The sequence below is a fragment of the Hylobates moloch genome, unplaced genomic scaffold (genome assembly GCF_009828535.3).
Source record: "Hylobates moloch isolate HMO894 unplaced genomic scaffold, HMol_V3 SCAFFOLD_13, whole genome shotgun sequence".
NCBI lineage: Eukaryota > Metazoa > Chordata > Mammalia > Primates > Hylobatidae > Hylobates > Hylobates moloch.
The window spans coordinates 50,696,016-50,714,744 of NW_026652288.1; the positions used below are offsets into that span (position 1 = coordinate 50,696,016).

General features: G+C 51.9%; 2 protein-coding genes and 1 long non-coding RNA gene across 3 annotated transcripts; 2 read left to right on the forward strand and 1 right to left on the reverse strand.

Annotated features, from left to right (window-relative positions):
- Window positions 1-30: 30 nt before the first annotated feature.
- On the reverse strand, window positions 31-4,578 carry HOXC11 (homeobox C11). The gene is made up of 2 exons (XM_032172243.1): window positions 3,781-4,578; window positions 31-2,524 (listed from the first exon to the last, which is right to left on the reverse strand). The coding sequence occupies exons 1-2, from the start codon at window positions 4,460-4,462 to the stop codon at window positions 2,292-2,294; spliced, it is 915 nt and encodes a 304-aa protein (XP_032028134.1). The 5' UTR covers window positions 4,463-4,578; the 3' UTR covers window positions 31-2,291.
- Window positions 4,579-5,802: 1,224 nt separating this feature from the next.
- LOC131380930 (uncharacterized) lies at window positions 5,803-11,198 on the forward strand. The gene is made up of 5 exons (XM_058426188.1): window positions 5,803-5,839; window positions 8,212-8,300; window positions 9,793-9,884; window positions 10,320-10,404; window positions 10,713-11,198. Exons 1-5 carry the CDS (start codon window positions 5,803-5,805, stop codon window positions 11,055-11,057), a joined length of 648 nt encoding a protein of 215 aa, XP_058282171.1. The 3' UTR covers window positions 11,058-11,198.
- A 391-nt stretch (window positions 11,199-11,589) lies between these two features.
- On the forward strand, window positions 11,590-14,914 carry LOC131380943 (uncharacterized). Its single transcript, XR_009209255.1, has 3 exons — window positions 11,590-11,706; window positions 13,546-13,736; window positions 14,775-14,914. It is a non-coding gene; the product is annotated as an uncharacterized LOC131380943 (long non-coding RNA).
- The last annotated feature ends 3,815 nt before the right edge of the window (window positions 14,915-18,729 follow it).

Consider the following 18,729-nt stretch of genomic DNA (forward strand, 5'->3'; position numbering starts at 1 on the left):
AATGGTTACACACCACAGAGACACAAGCTCTAGATGTGTATGTGGTCAGGTTTACTCCACACAACAGACAAAAGCATACAAATAATATTCCTTCTTATGTGCACCCATAGGCACATTGAGTTAAATGAAAAGTTTGTGTGTGGGCACATGAGGGAATTGTGGGCTGCATATACACCCTAATTTGCAAATCTTGTCTCACGACCCGACCTATGTTTACAAATTAGAAATTTAGATACCTAAGCTGCAGGGATTCCTACCATCAAAAATGACAGAACCTAGATTTGATAGTCATGATGCTTTCCCTTTCATCCAACAGAATTGTATTGACAAAAACATTTTCTTTGAATTATACAAAGACAGAAAGAGGAGGGAAAGATGAGATAAGTGGTCCTGAACCTCTGCCCCCAAATAACGAATTTGAAACAGAGACCAACGAAGTGCCTTCACTGAAAGGACTGCGAAGGCCATGATTATCTTTATACAGAAGAAACATGCAGCAAATATAGATGGGTATGGTGACTGTCCCCGCAGGTCATCTCCATCACCAGTGCCAACTCTACAAAACAAACCTCTGGGGCTTTCTACTGTGGGACACCCAATGTATAAACATTAGGGTGGCCCCAGTATAGGCGTCTTGTTGTGTCTGGAAGAGCCTGGCCATTTGTGCCAGAGGGAAAGCAGCCAGGCCTCACCTTCCCACCCCCAGGAGCTGTGAAGAGGAGAGGGAGGGGGCTGGTTTCTCCTTCTGTCCCCTCCTTCCTTAAAAACAGTGTATAAAAATTCCAATACAGATTTCTCATAGAGAAAAAAAAAAAAGCCCTACCCTCCACACTACACATTTAACTGCGACAGACGGAGACATCTGGCAGAAGGGCGGTGGAGCCAAAAAAATTCCTATAAATTTAAATTCGATGATGGTTACAATTAACTCCACAACAAACGTGTACTTAAACAGAAAGCCGTTGCTGGGCGTTTGGACACAGCTCGAGCTGCACGTGAGAAAGGAGAGTTTCAGAGTAGCTATGGAATGTCCTCAGCTTGAGAATGTGAGGAAACTACGGCCACACTCTTGGCCCTGCCAGCGGAGAGGAGCTCCAGGCCGGCCAGCACCGGCCTGTCTCACCTCCGCCTGCCTGTCCTCACCCGCTGGGCTCTGCCCGCCTGCCTCCTCCTCCTCCTCCGCCGCCGCCATGGGAGCATGGAGGATTTTAAGAGGAGAGGGGTTAATAAAAGGGTCAAATAAAATCATAATATTGAACAGAATGAAATTTATCTTTATTTGCCACCAAAAAAATTTCACAGCAATCCCTCTGGGAAGGGAGCAGGGTGGGGAGTGCACATGTACACACGCACTCACGCATAGGAGGAGAGATGGGTGATTTGAATCTCACTGAGGGCGTCCCCCCCTTCCCCTCCAGGTTGAAAGAAACGCTTGGGAAATTTATTTACAAAAATCCAGGCCTCAGCACCGGGGAGGTGCCCAATCCCATCTCCCTACTGCCTCCACCATCCCAATCTTCAATTTTCTTAAAACAACAACAACAACAAAAAAGAGGTAACGACTGCATAGACTATAGCTATAAATCCATGAAGTGGGGCACTGCTTGGAAAAAGGTTTGGAAATCTCAATGCACCGATTAAGAAATTTCAAAGGAAGGTTCTACACATTCAGGGGGAGAACAAGTAGGCTCGGGCGGGGCCTTGGCGAAGACGGAGGTAGGACACGGACTTTGCACACCTAACACCAGGTTGAAGGTACAGAAATTTCACAGCAAGGCAGGATCACATTTAGCTGCCCCCTAAAGTAGTGGGGCAAGGTGAGGCGGGGTAGAGGGGGGAGCCCGAGAAGTTTCCGCTGGCAGACATGCTGTCTTAGCGGATCTTTTCACTTGGGCAAGGGAAGGCTTTTAGTTCGAGGATTGTTCGGCTCAGGCGCTCACTACTGTCGCCCCTCCCCCATCCAATCCGAGCAGCAAGACATTGTCGCCGAGGTGTATTTTCTTTTAAATGAAAGTCTTGGCCTCGGCGCCAACGGTGTTCACTCGCCGTGCATCAGACTCTTCCCTTCACCCCCTTTCCAGGCCCGGTCCCTGTCCCACAGCGAGAGTCAGATCGAGGGTCCAGGAGGTTCCGGAATGGAGTGCCGGCCACGGCGGTGGGGGCCAGCCCTGGCCACAGTCCAGTTTTCCACCGGCGGAAAGAAGACGAGTTAGAAAATAAAAAATAAAAAATAAAAATAAAATAAAATAATTTTCCCCTCCCCCCGCCCCCAAAAGGGCCCGGTCTGCAGGTTACAGCAGCGGATTTCCCGAGAAATACTGCAGCCGGTCTCTGCTCAGTTTTTTTTCTTTCATCCTTCTGTTCTGAAACCAAATTTTCACTTGTCGGTCCGTCAGGTTCAGCATCCGGGACAGCTGCAGCCGCTTCTCTTTGTTGATATACACGTTGAAGAAAAACTCTCGCTCCAGTTCCCGGATCTGGAATTTCGAATAAGGGCAGCGCTTCTTGCGGGTGCGGGGGGCGTCTGGAGGGAGGGGAGGGGGCAAGTGCGAGGAGAGGGGGGAGAGAGACACGTGAGACCCGGGCGACCCCAGCCCGCTGAGTGCTCAGCGGCCCTTGTCCTAGCCCACCGCGGGCAGCCCTCCCGCCAGGCGGCTGGCTCTCCTGCAGCCGCAGCGCCCGGGCAAGCCTCGACCCCCTGCCAGGTCTAGCGGGTCCCCACCCCCTGCCACTGCGAGACCCCATCCCCAGTCCTCAGGCGAGAGCCGCAGCTGACAGGGTCTGGGACAGAAGGAAAGCCCTCTGGGGACACGTGCGTCCCCTCGGGCCCCTGTCTGCTCCCCCTCCGCCCTCGGGCCCTTCCTGCGCCGCCCTCCTAGTGGTTCGGAAAGCCCACCCCCTCCCCCAGAAATCTGGGGGGAAAGCTGAGAACAGGCGCGAAGCAGTGAGATCTGGCAAGAGCAGTCGGGAGGCGGGGAGGAAGCCGGCCAGCAGGCACAGAGACACCAGAGAGCCGCTTCCGGGGCCCTGGCGCCCCGGGACGCCCGCGGGGCCTCGCCTTCCACACCGCAGTTCTAGGCCAGCACGGAGGCCGCGGACCCACGAGAAACGCCCAGACCCCCGCCTGGAACGCAATGGAGTCCTGCGCCGCCTCGCCCCATTCCCCTGTCGCCGCTGACCCCAGAGTTGCTTGGGTTTCTGCTCGAGGACCCGCGAACACATAGTTTGAACATTTTCAAAACTAGTTTTAAAAACGATCACAGCGGCCCTGGCTTGTCTCTCCCTGTCTCAGGTTCTGCTCCATTGCTCCTCTCCCCCACCTCTCCCCCTCTCTGGATCTCTCCCTGTCTTTCCCTCGCCCTCCCCTTTCTCCCCCTCCACCCCTCCCCTCCTCCCCACTCCTCAGCAGCCCGGATCCCCATCCTTCCTTAAATGCTCCTCTAAGTTCACGATCAAAGTTAATATCGCCCGCAATGGTGGCGCTTTTAAAAATTTCACAGACCGAGGGAGATAACGGGGGAGGGGGGTTCACCCGGCTTTTCCAGAGAGCCCTTTTCCCTCCCTCCCCACCCCTTCTCCATCGTAAAAAGTCGAGTCGTTGGGAGAGAGGGCTTTGTAGGTTATAATAAAATCCTTTGAATGCTTATAAAACTCCACATAAAATCGGACTGACCCAAAACACGAGGCCGTCCCCGCTCCCCTTGCCTCCCCCCTTCTCTCGCCCTCCCTCTCTCACTCCCTCCCTCGCTGCCGGCCCGTTCCCCGGCCGCTGCTACCTACTGGGGGCGGCTCCTTTGGCCGGCTCCTTGGCCGCGGAGTGGGCTGAACCGGACGAGCTGGGATTTGTGTTCTCCTCCTCAGCCTCCGCCTCGGCACCCGCCTCAGCCCGGGACGCCAGTCCCGAGGCTGGGGGCGCCTCGGGCTCCCCCTTGGCCTCACCCTTGCCGGAGCAGGGGGGCTCGGCGGGCGCGTCGCCGCCACCGCAGTAGGCGTTGTCGAAGAAACGGTCGAAGGCTTGAGGCAGGACGCTGTTCTTGTTGACTGAGGAGTAGAAGCCGGCGGGGGCTGCGTGCGGGGCGCTGGGGTGGTGGTGGCCGCCGTAGGAGCCTTCGTTTTTCATGAGGATCTCGGTGACGGTGGAAGGAGGCAGGCACTCCCGGTGCATAAGCTCGTCGGCCGCCGCATAGCAGGAGGAGTAGCTGTTCCGATGGTGCCACTTGCCGGATGGCTCCAGGCCGTAGGAGACCTCCCGGACCGGGGGCACTTGGGCCGAGTAGGGGTAGGAGATCTGACGAGAGGGGGCCTGGGGCAGGAAGGAGGAGACCGTGGAGAACTCGGGCATGTAGTAAGTGCAACTGGGCAGATAGAGGTTGGAGGCGCAGCTCCCTCGCTCGCCGAAATCTGCGCCCCTGTCCTTGCGCGACGGCGAGCAGAAGTTGCCCAGGTTGACCGAGTTAAACATCGTTCTCCTCTCCTGCCGGCTCCGGATGGAGGTTTTGGACCCGGTCTAGCGAGGGGGGAAAATTTGGGAAGGCGAGATGACGCGTTATCCGTCTTAGTCTCTCTCTCTCTGAGCACGTGATCCAAAGTAGATATTGTCATATATCAGTTCGGAGCACTTCGCAGACGTAGGAGGGGTTCTCTCTTAGGTAAGATCGGGGACGTTCAGGCGATTGGTTTGCAAACACCGCAGAAACATTATGAAAATCAATTGCAGATTTGTATTCGTTTTTCTCTCGTCACTCCCCTTCTCTCCATACCACAGCACGAGCAAAGGAGGAGAGGGTTGGGGTGGGGTGGGCGGTGGGATGGGCGAGGGTGGTGGCTGGGAGGGGGTAATTGTATTTTTTTCTAGCTGCTGCTCTTTTTTCCCCCAGGATTGGGGGAAGAAGGAGGGCTCTCACTTATGGGGGTCTTGCCTCCTCTCTGTGATCAGCACCAGGAGGGTGGGAGTGAGGACTTCTTTCCCCACTGCCTGATTTCCCCAGAGAAGTGAATCCTTTCCCTTAAATCTCAGGGACTCTTACCCTTCCAACCCGCAGAGACACCGCCTGTTCACAAGAGTTTGAAGAAGTCCACTCTTTTCCTGGCCAGAGCTGGGTGTCAAGACTACCTTTCTGGAGTCCTTAGAGAGACTCCCGGAAGAGTATCTGAAGTTTCCCAAAGGTGAGGCAGCCCAGCTGCAAGCCAGTGTCCCAACTTTGTCTGGCTTGCTGTGCTGCCGCTGGCTAGGGAGTCAGATTAGTCATAAACGAGTGGTGAGCAGTGCGCCAGCCGCCCAGCCGGTGCCTGGCGAAGTCTGGGAAAAACCTTCTCTAATGTTGTGTTAAATATTTAGTATGAGAGAGTGGCCCTGGGTGAATATTTCATGCCTGCCTTTATTGTCAATCAATGTGAAGAAAGCTACATCCACTGTGGATTTTCAAATCCCAAACCCCAAAGAAAAGGATTGGAATGAGAGCCATGTATCTTCTACGTCAGGGCCCTTTGGCTTAGTGGCTCAGCCTCAGCTAGTCGGTTGAAAAGAAGCCTAGTGTAGGGGTCCAGGAAGAATGTGGTGGGGGGGACTAGGTTTGGGGTTCTTATTCTTGGATGATTTTGGGGACTGTAAGGTGGGTGGTGGGGCCAGGTATGGGTCTCCAGAAGAGACTAGCCAGACAGTGGAAAGGAGTGGTGGATGCTGTGGCGTCAGGGGAGGCCCAGCGGCCACTCCCTAGTCAAAGCCCCCAGCCTCTGTCCCTGGGGCTGTGACCAGATCTTAGTGCCTCCTTCCTATCTCTCAGCCCTGTCCTGCCCTCCTACATGTCTGTCAGCCTCCTGGATAGCCGTAGCCCAAGAAGTAGGCTCAGTCATTCCGCATCCCCTTGCCTTCCATCCCTCTGAGCACTGCAGGACACATCTGCGCATCTGAAAATCACTTTATTGAAAGGTTCTGGACTGGGTCCAAGGGGCCAAAAGCAACCGGCATGAGCTGAAAGCAACCTTGGATCCAAAGAGGAGCTGCCAGGGCACAATTTGTTTGGGAAGGAGGGGAAGAACCGAAGCCCCCAAGGGCTCAGCCCAATGCACACTCAGGGGAAAACAAAAAATAGCCCAAACTCTCTTTACACCCATAACCCTCAGTTAAAATTAGTTTCCACTTAAAGAAATTAGATTGGATTTGTCTTGACGAAACATGATGAAGTGCTGCGGCTCCCAAACCAGATAAGGAGGACACAAAAAATTGTAGCTTGTCTCCGTATGTAACCCCTAAAATCCATTCCTCCTCAATGCTCCTGCCTCCTCAAACTTGCTCAGCATTTAGAGTGACACCTGAGTGGAGTCTGCCTCCACCATGGGTCCCATTCTCAGGGTGGTTCTGGAATACTCAGGGATAGGTCTCAGGTGCCCTCCTACCCACTCAACGCTGGGCGCTATTCCTTTAGTTCTGGTCAGATCTTAAACTGAAGCAAAGAAGAACTAGATTGGGGCTTTGCTGAAGTGTGAGACTTCTGTTGGTTAAGGGGCCACGAAAAGAAAAATCTGCTGTGTTTCCTTTTTCCTCTAGCCCTTTTTATAGGGTGAGCTGGGGCCAGCATTTTTAATTATAGTGGTGGGGAACTATGGACTATGGCTTTTAATGGGGTTCACACTGACCTCATTAAACTCGAGTTTATTGAAGGCAAAATGCTGCCCAAACAGTGATAGGAACAAGCAAGAGGGAAGTGAGAGGTACCCCTATCCTTGCAGAGGTGTGGATGAGGGCTCAAGTCTCAGATTCCGCTTTCTCCACTTCCACCCAAGGCTCTGCTTCCTTCCCCCTCCTGGCCCTCCAGGGTGATGTGGGGCCCAATCCCTCAAGGCAGACTCAGCATAGCTAGGGCTGAGATGGGGGTAGGGGCTGCTTCCTGTGAGGAGACAGCTGCTGGACTGAGCACTTGAATTTGACCACCAAAGTTTATTCCCGGGCCACCATAAAAGTGAGCCAGGCAGCAACAAGGAGCTGCTGGCAGCCCTATTTCCTTGAAACAAAAAAGAAATGCAAGAAAGAATGTCAAAGAGTTGATGTCTAGGAAACGCTGGGGTCTCCCAACAGAGACTTCTGGAAAGTAATATTCCTCCCCTTAAAAGTAAGGCATGAAGTTTAAAATGTTCTCTAGTGTTGATATGGCTTAGTTTTTCAACAAATCAAAAAACCTCTAGCAACTGTCAGTTGCTGCTAGGGTCAAGGAAAGAAGGCATTGGCCACTGAGGTCAGCTAGACATTTACTAGCAAAAATGCCCATGGTCTGGAGTAGGCTCCCTGCCCAGCCCTGGGTCCAGGCTACCTGGACGCTTCAGCTGAGATGCTTGCCCTAGGCTGCACCCTCTCAGCCTGTGGATTCTGGCCACAGCATCAATACCTCCCTATACAGGACCCATCCCTGGCCCCCAATCCCTTCCTTGTCAAGCCCGCTCCAGGTGGCTTATTTGTATCTTATGTGGTGGGTGCCTGTGGCCCCTCCATCTGCTTTGAGTCCTGGCCTTCACCCTAAATTCTCTGCAGCAGGGCCATCCGGCCCTCCCCACTGGCTCCTGGTGTCCTCAGTCAGCGCCATCAGCCAGCCTGGCCGCTAGCAGGCGGCTGCGGTCTGGGCAAGTGTCCCGGTGGCCTGACCAAAGTTAAGGCAGACTCCAGCACCCTTCCTTCCCACACACAGACAACAGGGACAGCTTCAGAAGGGGACAGTGTCTCCTAAATTCTACCCTGGGCGGCTGCCAGAGCAAACTCCCGCACACAGCATTGGGGCCTCCTGTTAACTTGTCTACCTCCTCCTCTGCTCTGGGTTCTAGAGAGCAGATCGTGGTAGGGAAAGGAGCCCATCCCACAGACCATGAACTGCGGAGGAAAATGCTGAAAGGAGAAATGGGGCCCACATGTGCTCCAGTGGGCTTGGATTGTAAATTAAGCCTGTGTGGAGTCAATAAAAAGATAAGCGGAGAGAGTCCCACACATGGACACTCTCATTTGTTCACAGGCTGGGCCAGCAAGGAGACTTCATTAGAAATTGGCTTTCACCTTCTTGCCTATATTTCTCTCCCTTACAGTAATATCACTGCCTGCAATAATCCCTTTAGTATGCTTTGGGATTTTCAGGTCAGTGGTTTATCTTGCACCTGGGACACCCCAGCCCCAGCCAGGGAACAAGAAGCGGGTGGGACTGCTAGTTCCTGGCTTCCACCTCTTCTCAGACTTGGCCATTGCCCCAAGCCTGAGTCCCCAAGTCAAGCCACCTAAGCTGGTGGACCCTGCTCAGAGGTTCCTGGGACCTATGGAGGAGGTAGTGGGGAGGGAGAAGGACAGCTCCTTTGCCCCCACAGGCCCCACCTTCCTCTGTGGAGAGATTGTCCCAGGAGGCTAGCAACCCGACCCTATTTCTTCCCATAAAAGCCCTATTTTACGAGCCAGTTTCACTGGCCCCCTCACCAAATGCTCCAAAATGAAGGAAATGTCTTAAAAGCAGGCTGGAAACGGAGCCACTGCTATTGGGCTTTAGTTTCCTAAGCCAGTTGCAGTGGCACAGAAAATACCTTTTCTGGGCGGGATTGCCCTGTTGGGCCACCCAGATCTCCCGCCTCACCGCAGAGCAGAGGCGGGTTGGCCGGAGCCCTGATTCTCTGGCTTTAGCTCCTACATTAAGGCTCGGACCTAGTTCTCCTGATCAAAGTGAGCTCGCGGCATTTTTATGAGATCAACTTCAGTGACTCTTTATTAGCGATCAGATGCCTGGGTCGAAAATGCAAAAGGGAACAAACAGCTAATCAATCCAAAAGGAAAAAGAAAAGAGAGGGGTGGGAAGGCATGGGGTGAAAAAATTCAGGTGACACAAAGCAAAAAGATTCCAGTCACCAAAAACAAAAACAAAAAAAGATCTTTTGCCCCCAGCAAGAATCATTTGTTTGGGATCTGTTCCAGCCTCCAGGCCCTGCCTTCTGCCTGCACATTCTGCCCTGATTTCCGGAACCTGGAAGCCTAGGCAGGCAGTGGGGAACTCTGACTCTCCTGTGCGCTGAAGCTTGATCTGAAAGCTTCCACAGTGAGGACTGCTCCGTGGGGTGAGTGTGGTGGCCTCCTTGCCCCAGCAGGGAAGCTGCCTTCTGCTCAGGATTTACAAGTCTCCCCCATTTTGCTGCTTTGCTTTCTGCAGGCTCAGTGGTTTTCTCCTCACTACAGTCAGAAGTTGAGTTACAGGAAGATTCGCCAGAGATTTATCGCCTGGCCCCAAACTTGGAGAGCCTCGTTGTCATAAACAGCCGTCTATTGTCTAGACTTTTATCTCCGGGTATGGATCGTGCATTAGCGAGGCTCAGGAGACATCGGGCTGGCTCTGTGGGGTGTTTGTGCAGCCGGTGCCTGCCCCCAGGCCCCAGGGGTTTCTTTGGGTCATTTTATGAGAGTGCACACATTTGTGTATGCTCTTGGAGCTGGGCAGGTACGAGTGGAGGCCCAAGTTAGGGAAGTCTCTTTTTCTCTGTGTTGGGGAACATTCCGGTGCGTGTACTTGTGTGTTGGGTGAGAATTTGTCATGGTATGCTTTGTTTCTGGGGCATTTTAAGTGTTCCTGCCTGGGCTTTTTCAGGTTTTATTAACTTGCATCCGCTTGGCCTGTTTACGTCCCTTCCAAGCAGATCATCTGGTGTTTTTCAATATTGGAGTGCATTGTGTGTATTTGGCTTCTCTCAGGAAATGGTTTTGGGTGATATCTTCCCAGGCTTACTCCCTCAGATACCCCCACCCACCCTGAATCACACCTCAGCCTCTGCCTTCTCCAGGTTGTCTGGCCCTGCCCCACTCTCTGCAAGTCCCTAAATCTCCAAAGTGCCTGCCAATTTTATGTCACAGACATGAAGCGCATTTTTGCAGGGTGAGGTCTGGCTATCTCTATCTTTCCCACACTAGGGGGGAAGCGTCCAGGTCATAAACCACCTCACTAACTGGAGCTCCCCTTCCCAGACTGAGGGGACATAAGAAAGGGCCTCCCCAGTCCATTTCAACTGTTTAAAATACTATCCACGGAACTCTAGATACTGCCAAAGAGAGCCTGCTGTTCCCTCCCTGGGGCTTCCCGGCTACCCCTCCAGCCCCTTGAGCCCAGGCATTTTGTAACATAAGTGGCACTTTGCCCAGATTAAACGTCTATGGCAGAGACACTTATCACCTTAGATCTTGGGGTCAGAGCTGCTTTGAAAGCCAGGATCATTTAACATCACCAGAAATAATCAAATCCTCTCCCTTTGTTTTTTATGATGAAAACACAGGGTAAGAGAGCACCAGGGACTGAGGCCTGGGAGCTCCACAGACCAACACCCCTGCTCCTGGCGGCTCCCACCCGGGACTTAGACCCTCAGGTCCCTAATATCCCGGAGGTGCTCTCAATCAGAAAGGTAAAGTGGGGGGGTGGGGGCAGATCCCAGAGGCCATTTTTCCAGTTGAGGAGGGTGGAGGTGACAACAATTAGAGGCTTTTGGAGCATCAGATTGAACCAGAATTCCCCATCATTGTTTTCTGTGCATCCTTCCCTTCCCTTGCCATTAGAATTTCAATTTAAAAAGCAATGATTAGGCCTTAAAATGGCTCCATGAGCCCAGAGGAGGCGAAAACGAGCTGTGAGGTCCAGGAAAAAGGTAAGTCCTCCGCAGATATCCCCACACAAATTAATTTTCTCTCCTTCTTTCTCTCTGTTCATCCCCAGCGCTACCCTGGAGGAAAAGGATCAAGGATCTCCGTTCGGGATCCTTCCTTCCTGAGCCTTCGAGCTGAGCCTGCCCACTGCCCACCGCCAAAGGCCGCCGCGGCGGATCCGGGTCTCTTTTGGTCTTGCCGGCCGGCTGCGGCGCCGCCTTACGCTCCCGGTCTCCCTGTCTCCCTCCATTCTTGCCTCACCCCTCCCCTAGACCAACAAATATCCAATATATTTATTTCTCCGCACCCCAGGCCTCCGCGCAGCCAGCTCAGCCCTCGGGGATCGCTGCCCCCGCACTGGGTCCTTACGCGCTTTGCTTCCAGTCCCACCGACTGCAGCCTCTTTCTTTGCTAGCTGCCGGGTGAAACGCTTCTGTCGCACTTTCCTGCTTCTCCCCCCTTCTTTCCGCCTCTGGATCTGAGAAAGAAATAAAACCAAGTCTCCTACCACACCAGCCCTCCCCACCCCTGCTGCCTCACTTCTCCTTACCGAGTGTACCGCCTTGTTTTCTGAAGGAAACCGTAACATTCAGACATTTAAGCTGTAAATGAACTTTTCTTTATGACGTTTAATTTTCTCTCCAATTCTTAGGTCCTGCTCCGCTTCGCAGTGGAATGGAACGGATTTAGAAGCCTGCAGTAGGGGAGTGGGGAGTGGAGAGAGGGAGCCCAGAGTTAGACAGCGGCGAGAGATACGGAAGACCGGGAGATAGAGAAAAAGAGAGGCGGGGGGAGGGAGGGGGAGGAAGGAGGGAGGGAAGGGTCCCCAGCTGGCGGGGAGCGGAGCCAGAGAGAGAAAAAGAGAGAAAAGTTTCCCGCAGTCTTCATTAGCTGATTTCCCTCTCCGCCGCTTTCCCCAGCCGGCTCACCCCCGGTAAAGGAAGGAGGGGCGTCTTTATTTTTTTAAGGCCCCAAAGAGTCCGATGTTTACAAGACCAGAAATGCCACGGCCGCGTCCTGGCAGAGAAAAGGCTGAAATGGAGGACCGGCGCCTTCCTTATAAGGTACGATGCTAACTTGACCTTCACTTTGTCATGGCGCCCCCGCCCACCCAGACTGCTGCAGGCGGCCGGGCGAGGGAGAGCAACCGCCGACCCTTGCTTCTGCCTCCCTCCCGCCTCTTTTTATCTTTCAATCTTTCTCTCTTGTCTTTCTTATTTTCATTTCCCTCCTTCTGTCTTTTTCTTCCTCTTTTTCTGTCTTTTCCTTTTCATTTCCTTCCTTCCTTCTTTTTCTCCTCTTGTTCTTCCTACCCCCTTTCTTTCACTCATTCTTTTTACCTTTGCCAGCTGGTTTCATAGCTTCCCTGAGTTCTCTCTTGCCTTGTTCTCAGGCACTTCCTTGATCTCTTCCCAGCCTTCTGGTCCCTTCTGGTCTCAAATCCCGGAAACAACAACAGCAAAAATATTTTCAGTCCTTCCTGCATCCCTACTCTGAACTGGCCTTCACAGCCCCAGCCTGGCTTTTGCCCCACCCAGGTGTTCCTGGGGGAGAGGGGGAAGGCCAATTTAGGATTAAAAGAGGCTTCACTTTGAGACCAGTGCCCACTTGGTGATGACAATGAAATTGGTTTGGATAAGACCCTGTCTTCCTCGCATTGGCCCCACCTGCAAAGTCTCTGTGGTCCTAGTGGCCTTGGACTGAGAGCAAAGCCTCAGGCTGTGGGGGCATGGGGAAAGCAGACCCCACAGCTCCTGAAACTATGGGGAGGGGAGCAGAGTTCAAGTACCAAATTGTGGTTCACCCTTCTTTGGCTTTCAGCCCCTTAAATCTTAGAGCTTTCCCTTAAGACATCTGAGGAGGAGATTTAGAGAACTAGGGATTTATAGAGATTAACGCATATGTAAAAATAGGATAGAGAAAGACTATAAGGGCCTCTCCGCCTTGTCTATTGCTGCCTCCCAGGCTCCAGCAGAGCCTCTGACATTAACTCTAATCATATCTTGTGTGGCTATAAAATAATATTATTGACACCCCTGTAATTATCTATTATCCCCTTACTTGTAATGACTACAATACTAGAGGAGGCAGGTCTATGCTGACAAAGTAAAGCCAAGCAAATATCCTGGAAAACGAAACCAGATCAGGGGCATTCATACTCGATCTCTTGTGCGTTCTTGAGTATGTTCCAAAATCTATAAGCTCCTGCCTAGGGCCTCCTGGATTTAGGAGTAGCCATTTTGTAGGGCTTAGGGTGATGTTGGGAGACCCTACTATCTCCTTTTCCTCTACATCCCATACACCCTTGGCCCCTCCTCCTCTGCACAGACATCAGAGAGGGTCAGACAATAAAAGAGAAATGCTTTCTCTCTCTCCCACTACAATTATCCGAATAATTGCATGAATTCTTCCTGAAATACCACTGTGTAGTCAGGGTCAGGATTTCAGCAGGAAGTGCAGGGGACAGAATTCCAAATGGGGGAAGCGGAGAGAGTCCTGCGTTCTTACATTCCCAGACTTTATAGTTCTGTCTAGTGTTACATTGTTTCTTCAGGCAAAGATCTTTGTTCCCCTTCAGTCATATTTCTCCCTTCCCCCTCCCTTTCTTTGTCTTTCCCTTCCCCCTTTTTTGAGTCCCTTTGAAGGAGACTCAGATCATCTTCTGCTCTTAATAGATGACTATAAAAGTAAAATTAACTCCCCCCTGCCCTTTAATATCAATATCTCTCCATTAAGTATGCACATTGGCGAGAATAAACAGAATTAAGTGCTGCAACCCAAACCAGCAATTACACCCAAGGTTTTTTTTTTTTTTAATTTTATTTTCATTGGGTCTGGCTTATCTGGGGGTGTTCACTCTGGCAAGAGATAACCAGGGGGCATTTGTATTTTTTTTTTACAAGCTCGTTGGGGCCTGAGCCAGCACCGACCTGGTAGAAAAAGCAACCACGAAACTAGAGAGAGAGCCAGAGGAGGGAAGAGAGCTCCAGACGAAGGTGAAAGCGAACCACGCAGAGAAATGCAGGCAAGGGAGCAAGGCGGCAGTTCCCGGAACAAACGTGGCAGAGGGCAAGACAGGCACTCACAGACAGAGGTTTATGTATTTTTATTTTTTTAAAATCTGATTTGGCGTTCCATGAGGAAAAGGGAAAATCTGGGGAACGGGAGTACAGAGAGAATAATCCGGGTCTAGATCGCGGCATGAACGCCCAGCAGGAGAGAACTCTGGAAAAACCTGAGCCGGGTGCTGCCCCGGCCAGCCACTGGCCCACACCGGGCCCACCAAGCCCACCCCCTCCCCCGCGGCCACCCGGGCTTCCTTGCTCTTCTTATCATCTCCATCTTTATGACGAGGCTTGTTAACAAGACCAGAGAGCTGGCCACGCACATCTATCTCAGCCGCCCCCGCTCAGCCGAGCAGGGGCCGGGCCGGCGGGGGACTGGGAGGCACTAATTAATTGATTCCTTTGGACGGTAAAATATGGCGGCGTCTACACGGAACCCACGGACTCATAAACAATATCTCTGTTGGGCGTGAGTGCACTGTCTCTCAAATAATTTTTCCATAGGCATATGTCAGAGGGTTCTGGATTTTTAGTTGCTAAGGAAAGACCCAAATGGGACTAATTTTAGGAGGCCCAGAGTTCAGTGTCAGAAAATGCTTCCCCAAAGGGGTTGGGAGTGTGTTTTGTTGGAAAAAAGCTTGGGTTATAGGAAAGCCTTTCCCTGCCTCTTGTGTAGACCCAGCCCAATTTAAAAATTACAAGGAAGCGAAGGGGTTGTGTAGGCCGGAAGCCTCTCTGTCCCGGCTGGATGCAGGGGACTTGAGCTGCTCCGGGATTTGAGAGGAACATAGAAGCAGAGGTCCAGCCTTTGCTTCATGCTGATTCCTAGACTTAAGATTCAAAAACAAATTTTTAAAAGTGAAACCAGCCCTAGCCTTTGGAAGCTCTTGAAGGCTCAGCACCCACCCAGGAATCCACCTGCCTGTTACACGCCTCTCCAAGCCACAGTGGCACCGCTTTTCTAACTGGCAGCACAGAGCAACTCTATAATATGCTTATATTAGATCTAGAAGAATGCATCTTGAGACACATGGGTAACCTAATTATATAATGCTTATTCCATACAGGAGTGATTATGCAGTGGGACCCTGCTGCAAACGGGACTTTGCACTCTAAATATAGACCCCACCTTGGGACAAAAGTTGCAGTAGAAACATAGACATAGGAGAACACTTAAATAAGTGATGCATGTAGACATAGAAGGGGTATTTAAAAGACAGAAATAATAGAAGTACAGAAGAACAGAAAAAAGACTCAGCAGATGGAGATTACCATTCCCAATGCCTGAACTTCCTCCTGCTATTAAGATTGCTAGAGAATTATGTCTTAAACAGTTCATGAACCCAGAAGAATGCAATTTCAATGTATTTAGTACACACACAGTATGTATATAAACACAACTCACAGAATATATTTTCCATACATTGGGTAGGTATGCACTTTGTGTATATATAATAATGTATTTTCCATGCAGTTTTAAAATGTAGATATATTAATATCTGGATGCATTTTCTATGCACTGGTTTTATATGCCTTATGTAGTATATACTCACATGTAGCTAAATAGACTCAGGACTGCACATTCCTTGTGCAGGATGTGTGTGTGTGGTGGTTTTATGCATAAATAAAGTTTTACATGTGGTGAATACACATGCTGTACGTAATCTTTCCCCAGTAGGTTGCTTTCACATATAGTAGATAAAAGTGCCTCTGTGTGTATATTTTATAAAGAAATAATTTTCTATGCCAACAATGTACCCATAATAGAGATATCTGTGCATTTTAGACTGTGTTTCAATTTATTGGCAGCACTATGACCAGGTGTGTGCTTTATGGAACATCTTTTCCATGCTCTGCATGTGGACTATGCACCTTTTACATAGAGCTTCCCAAGCAAGGGCTGCTGGGGGGTTCCATCCTCACAGATCTGTCTTTGAAGGAAGCTCTCCACTCTGGGCCAGGTAAACTGACAAAGTGAAGACTTGCCTCCTAAGCAGCTCTGGCTGGAAGAAGAGAAATCACCTGCTGGCAACCCCACTTCCTCCAGCCTGGTTTAGATTGGCTAAAGGTCCAGCTGTGTTTGGTCCTGTCGAGGCCCAGTTTCTTGGCTCCTATGCCAGGCTCTAGCGGGCAGCACAGGTCTTAGGAGCCTCCTGGGCAGAGCCTCTAGCGATGAGAAGCCGGGCAGGAGGGCGGGCAGCCGCTGTGGGGACACCGAGTGCCCGGCAGAGGGAAGGAGCTTATGATAAAGGTCTAATTCACGCAGCCCGGCCAGTGCCTCAGACTCCTCCGGCCGCTCTTGGAGGTCTCTCACACTCACAGGGCGTCCCCCCAGGCCTAGGGTGTTCAGGGACGAGCGACTGGACAGATCCGGGTCTCGGCGAGGCCGCCTCCACAGCTCCGGCCAGCAGGGGTCATCTCGTCCTTCGCGGGGGCACAGCAGCCCTCCGGAGGAGACCAGAGCTGCTGGCGCTGTCGGGCGCGGGAGCTGCTCAGGTCAGCCGGGGCTGTGGGCGCGCCGGGTTTCCTCACCCTGAACCCTGGAGAGGACCGCAACCGGGACCACGACGGTCGAGGAATTGGACCAAGGTCTCACAGCCTTCGCCACAGGGCCGGGATGCTGAGCACTCCAGGCGCGAGTCAGGGAGTGTCCCAGGCGCCCGCGTCGTCCACCAGTGCCCGGCGCGTCTTTGTCTCGGGGCCTCGGCTAGAGTGGCAACCGCGAGCACCGCGCAGGGCTGCAGCGCGGAGCGGAGGGCGAAGCTGGGGAGTCCCGCAGCGGCGGACGCGGGCCACGGCCTCTCCGCGGAAAACCGGCAGGGCCGTCTCGACCGAGACACACTCACAAGGGCGGCCGCTCGGACCAAAGGCTGAGCATAGGCGCGCTGTGGGATCGGGGCCCGCCTTCCACCTCCCGCTGAATTACACCGGAACGTTCCGCGCCTCCAGGTGCCATGCAGAGAGGATTGGCGGCTCCCGAGTGCGTTTCTCGCGCGGCCTGGGGCCGAAAAACCGCTTCTGCTTTCTTGGATATAGCAGGGAGGGTGGGCAGGGGCTCCGGCCTGGCCGGAACCCCCAGTCCCCGGAGTTTGCTTTGTTCGTGGACCGGGGCCAGCGGTCCCTGCTCAGCTCTGGGTCTCAGCTATCGATCGCGCCGGATTTCCGGCTACATTAGCATCCACAGAACCCAGACGGCCAGACCCATCACCTGCCGGCTCCATAGCGGCTTAGTGGCTTTAAATACTCAGTTTCGTCTGTGCACGTCAGAGTGGAGCAGAATAACTGCAACAATAACCAGGTCCAAATACAGAACTCACTCGGGCGCCGTAAGTTTATACACGCACAACAGCAGAATTATTGTCTACCTAAATTATTTGGATATTTATTCCCTTTTCTTGCTCCTCAAAACCCGGCGAGAGACACGGAGTGCTTTGTCTTAAAGTTAGTGGAATACATTGTAATTTGGGGGCTTAAACTGGACAAATAGTTGCAATAGAGAAGAAATCCTCACCCAGATGGAGAGCTCAGCTGCGACCTAAGTATTGGGATCGCGGTTCCAACCGTGACCTCCTCTTTGGCCGGGAGACCCAACGATTTGTTTTTCAGTCATAGAGAGGAGGCAACATCCTTCTCTGGCAACATCCCCAGTGTTTGCGTTGAGTCTCTGGACCTGCAGAGACACCACCCAACTAGATGCCTTCTCTCTCAAATTGGGAGTATCTCTGGGAATAAATTAAAGACCAGTTATTTGCGGCCTTCCTAAATCCTCCTTTGTCTTTTGCCAGAGATGTCCCTATTGTTGATCCTTCCTGTGTAGACACGTCATAAGAGTCAGATATTCTTTTGCCTGGATTTCCTGGGATTCTGACTCCTCCTACCCTCCTCTATTCAGACCCAGGCTCAAAAACCAGGCCCCTCCCCCAGCTCATGGCTGCCCAAGCTGCCGGTCTTCGGTCGATGCTTCACTCTGTGGGGCATTTATATGAGCACCCTAAGGCTTTGGGTCTCCTTCCTGTCCATACTCCTCGGCTTCGCAAAGCAACTGGGGATTAGGGGTAAAAAAGAGAATGGTATTTGATCTAAATTCGCTAGTTTCTCTAATTATAGGAATAAAGAAAGGGAAGGAAAGAGAGAAAGATTTCAGAGCAGGAGGTGTGGCTCAGAGGCTGGACTTGGTGGGGGCCCCTAGGATTCTGGTACAGGCTCAGGAGTGTGGAAGAGGAATTTGGAGGAGACTCCTTTGATAAGAGCTTTACAGTTAGAAAAGGTAACTGGAGAGAGGGGAGGGAAGAGGCAAAAGGGTAAGAAAGAGAGAGGGCATTTCTTACCGAAGGAAGGGGTAGGTGGAGGTGCAGAGGGTTCATGGGCACATCTGGACTCTACCACTGGCCTGGGACTGGGCTTACCTCTGGCATGGCCTAGAGGGAGTCTCTGGCTTCAAAAGGCGGAGCCTATTTTGCCAGTTCCAAGGAGTCTTTAGCCCCCTCTCAACATCTTGCAATACACAAGCGTCATCTCAGAGTGAAGCCACAGGATTAAGACCACACGATTGAAGCTCTAGGCCCAACAACCCTGCTCCATCTCAGCCCCTGGATTATGAATTACTCTTACTGCCCCAGTATCCAGCTCAGATCGCCAGTGCCCCTATCCCGGCTTCTATTTGTCAAGTTCCTGAAGCACAGACCTCCTTTTCTGAAGCTGGTTTCAACCTCCTTTAGGCTGTCCACATTATTTTTATGGCCCCATGACCTCCCACAGCTCCCTCTCCTGCCCCGTCTACCACCCCCCAATTTTCTCTCTGCTATAATTGCTTGGGACTAGAGATGGTAGCTCATCAACAGATCTTGGTTGCTTATATATTTTTGTTGCCCCTGCAACCACTCTTCCTTTATTATTATTATACATTTATTATTTTTATTATTCACCTGAGCTGGAGAATATAAAGTGAAGAACAGCTAGGAGGCTGGGACTCCCATTATTTTGGGGTAGAACTTTTGTTTTCAAAAAATCACATAATCATAA

Bases quoted from the DNA above. Each gene is read 5' to 3' on its own strand.
- HOXC11 (XM_032172243.1), bottom strand. From the start codon at position 4,462: ATGTTTAACTCGGTCAACCTGGGCAACTTCTGCTCGCCGTCGCGCAAG. The intron at 2,525-3,780 runs GTAGGTAGCAGC...CCCTCCCTCCAG, and splicing joins GGCCAAAGGAGCCGCCCCCA to ACGCCCCCCGCACCCGCAAG.
- LOC131380930 (XM_058426188.1), top strand. From the start codon at position 5,803: ATGTCTGTCAGCCTCCTGGATAGCCGTAGCCCAAGAA. The intron at 5,840-8,211 runs GTAGGCTCAGTC...ACCTCTTCTCAG, and splicing joins GGATAGCCGTAGCCCAAGAA to ACTTGGCCATTGCCCCAAGC. The intron at 9,885-10,319 runs GTGAGGTCTGGC...GGAGCTCCACAG, and splicing joins ATGAAGCGCATTTTTGCAGG to ACCAACACCCCTGCTCCTGG.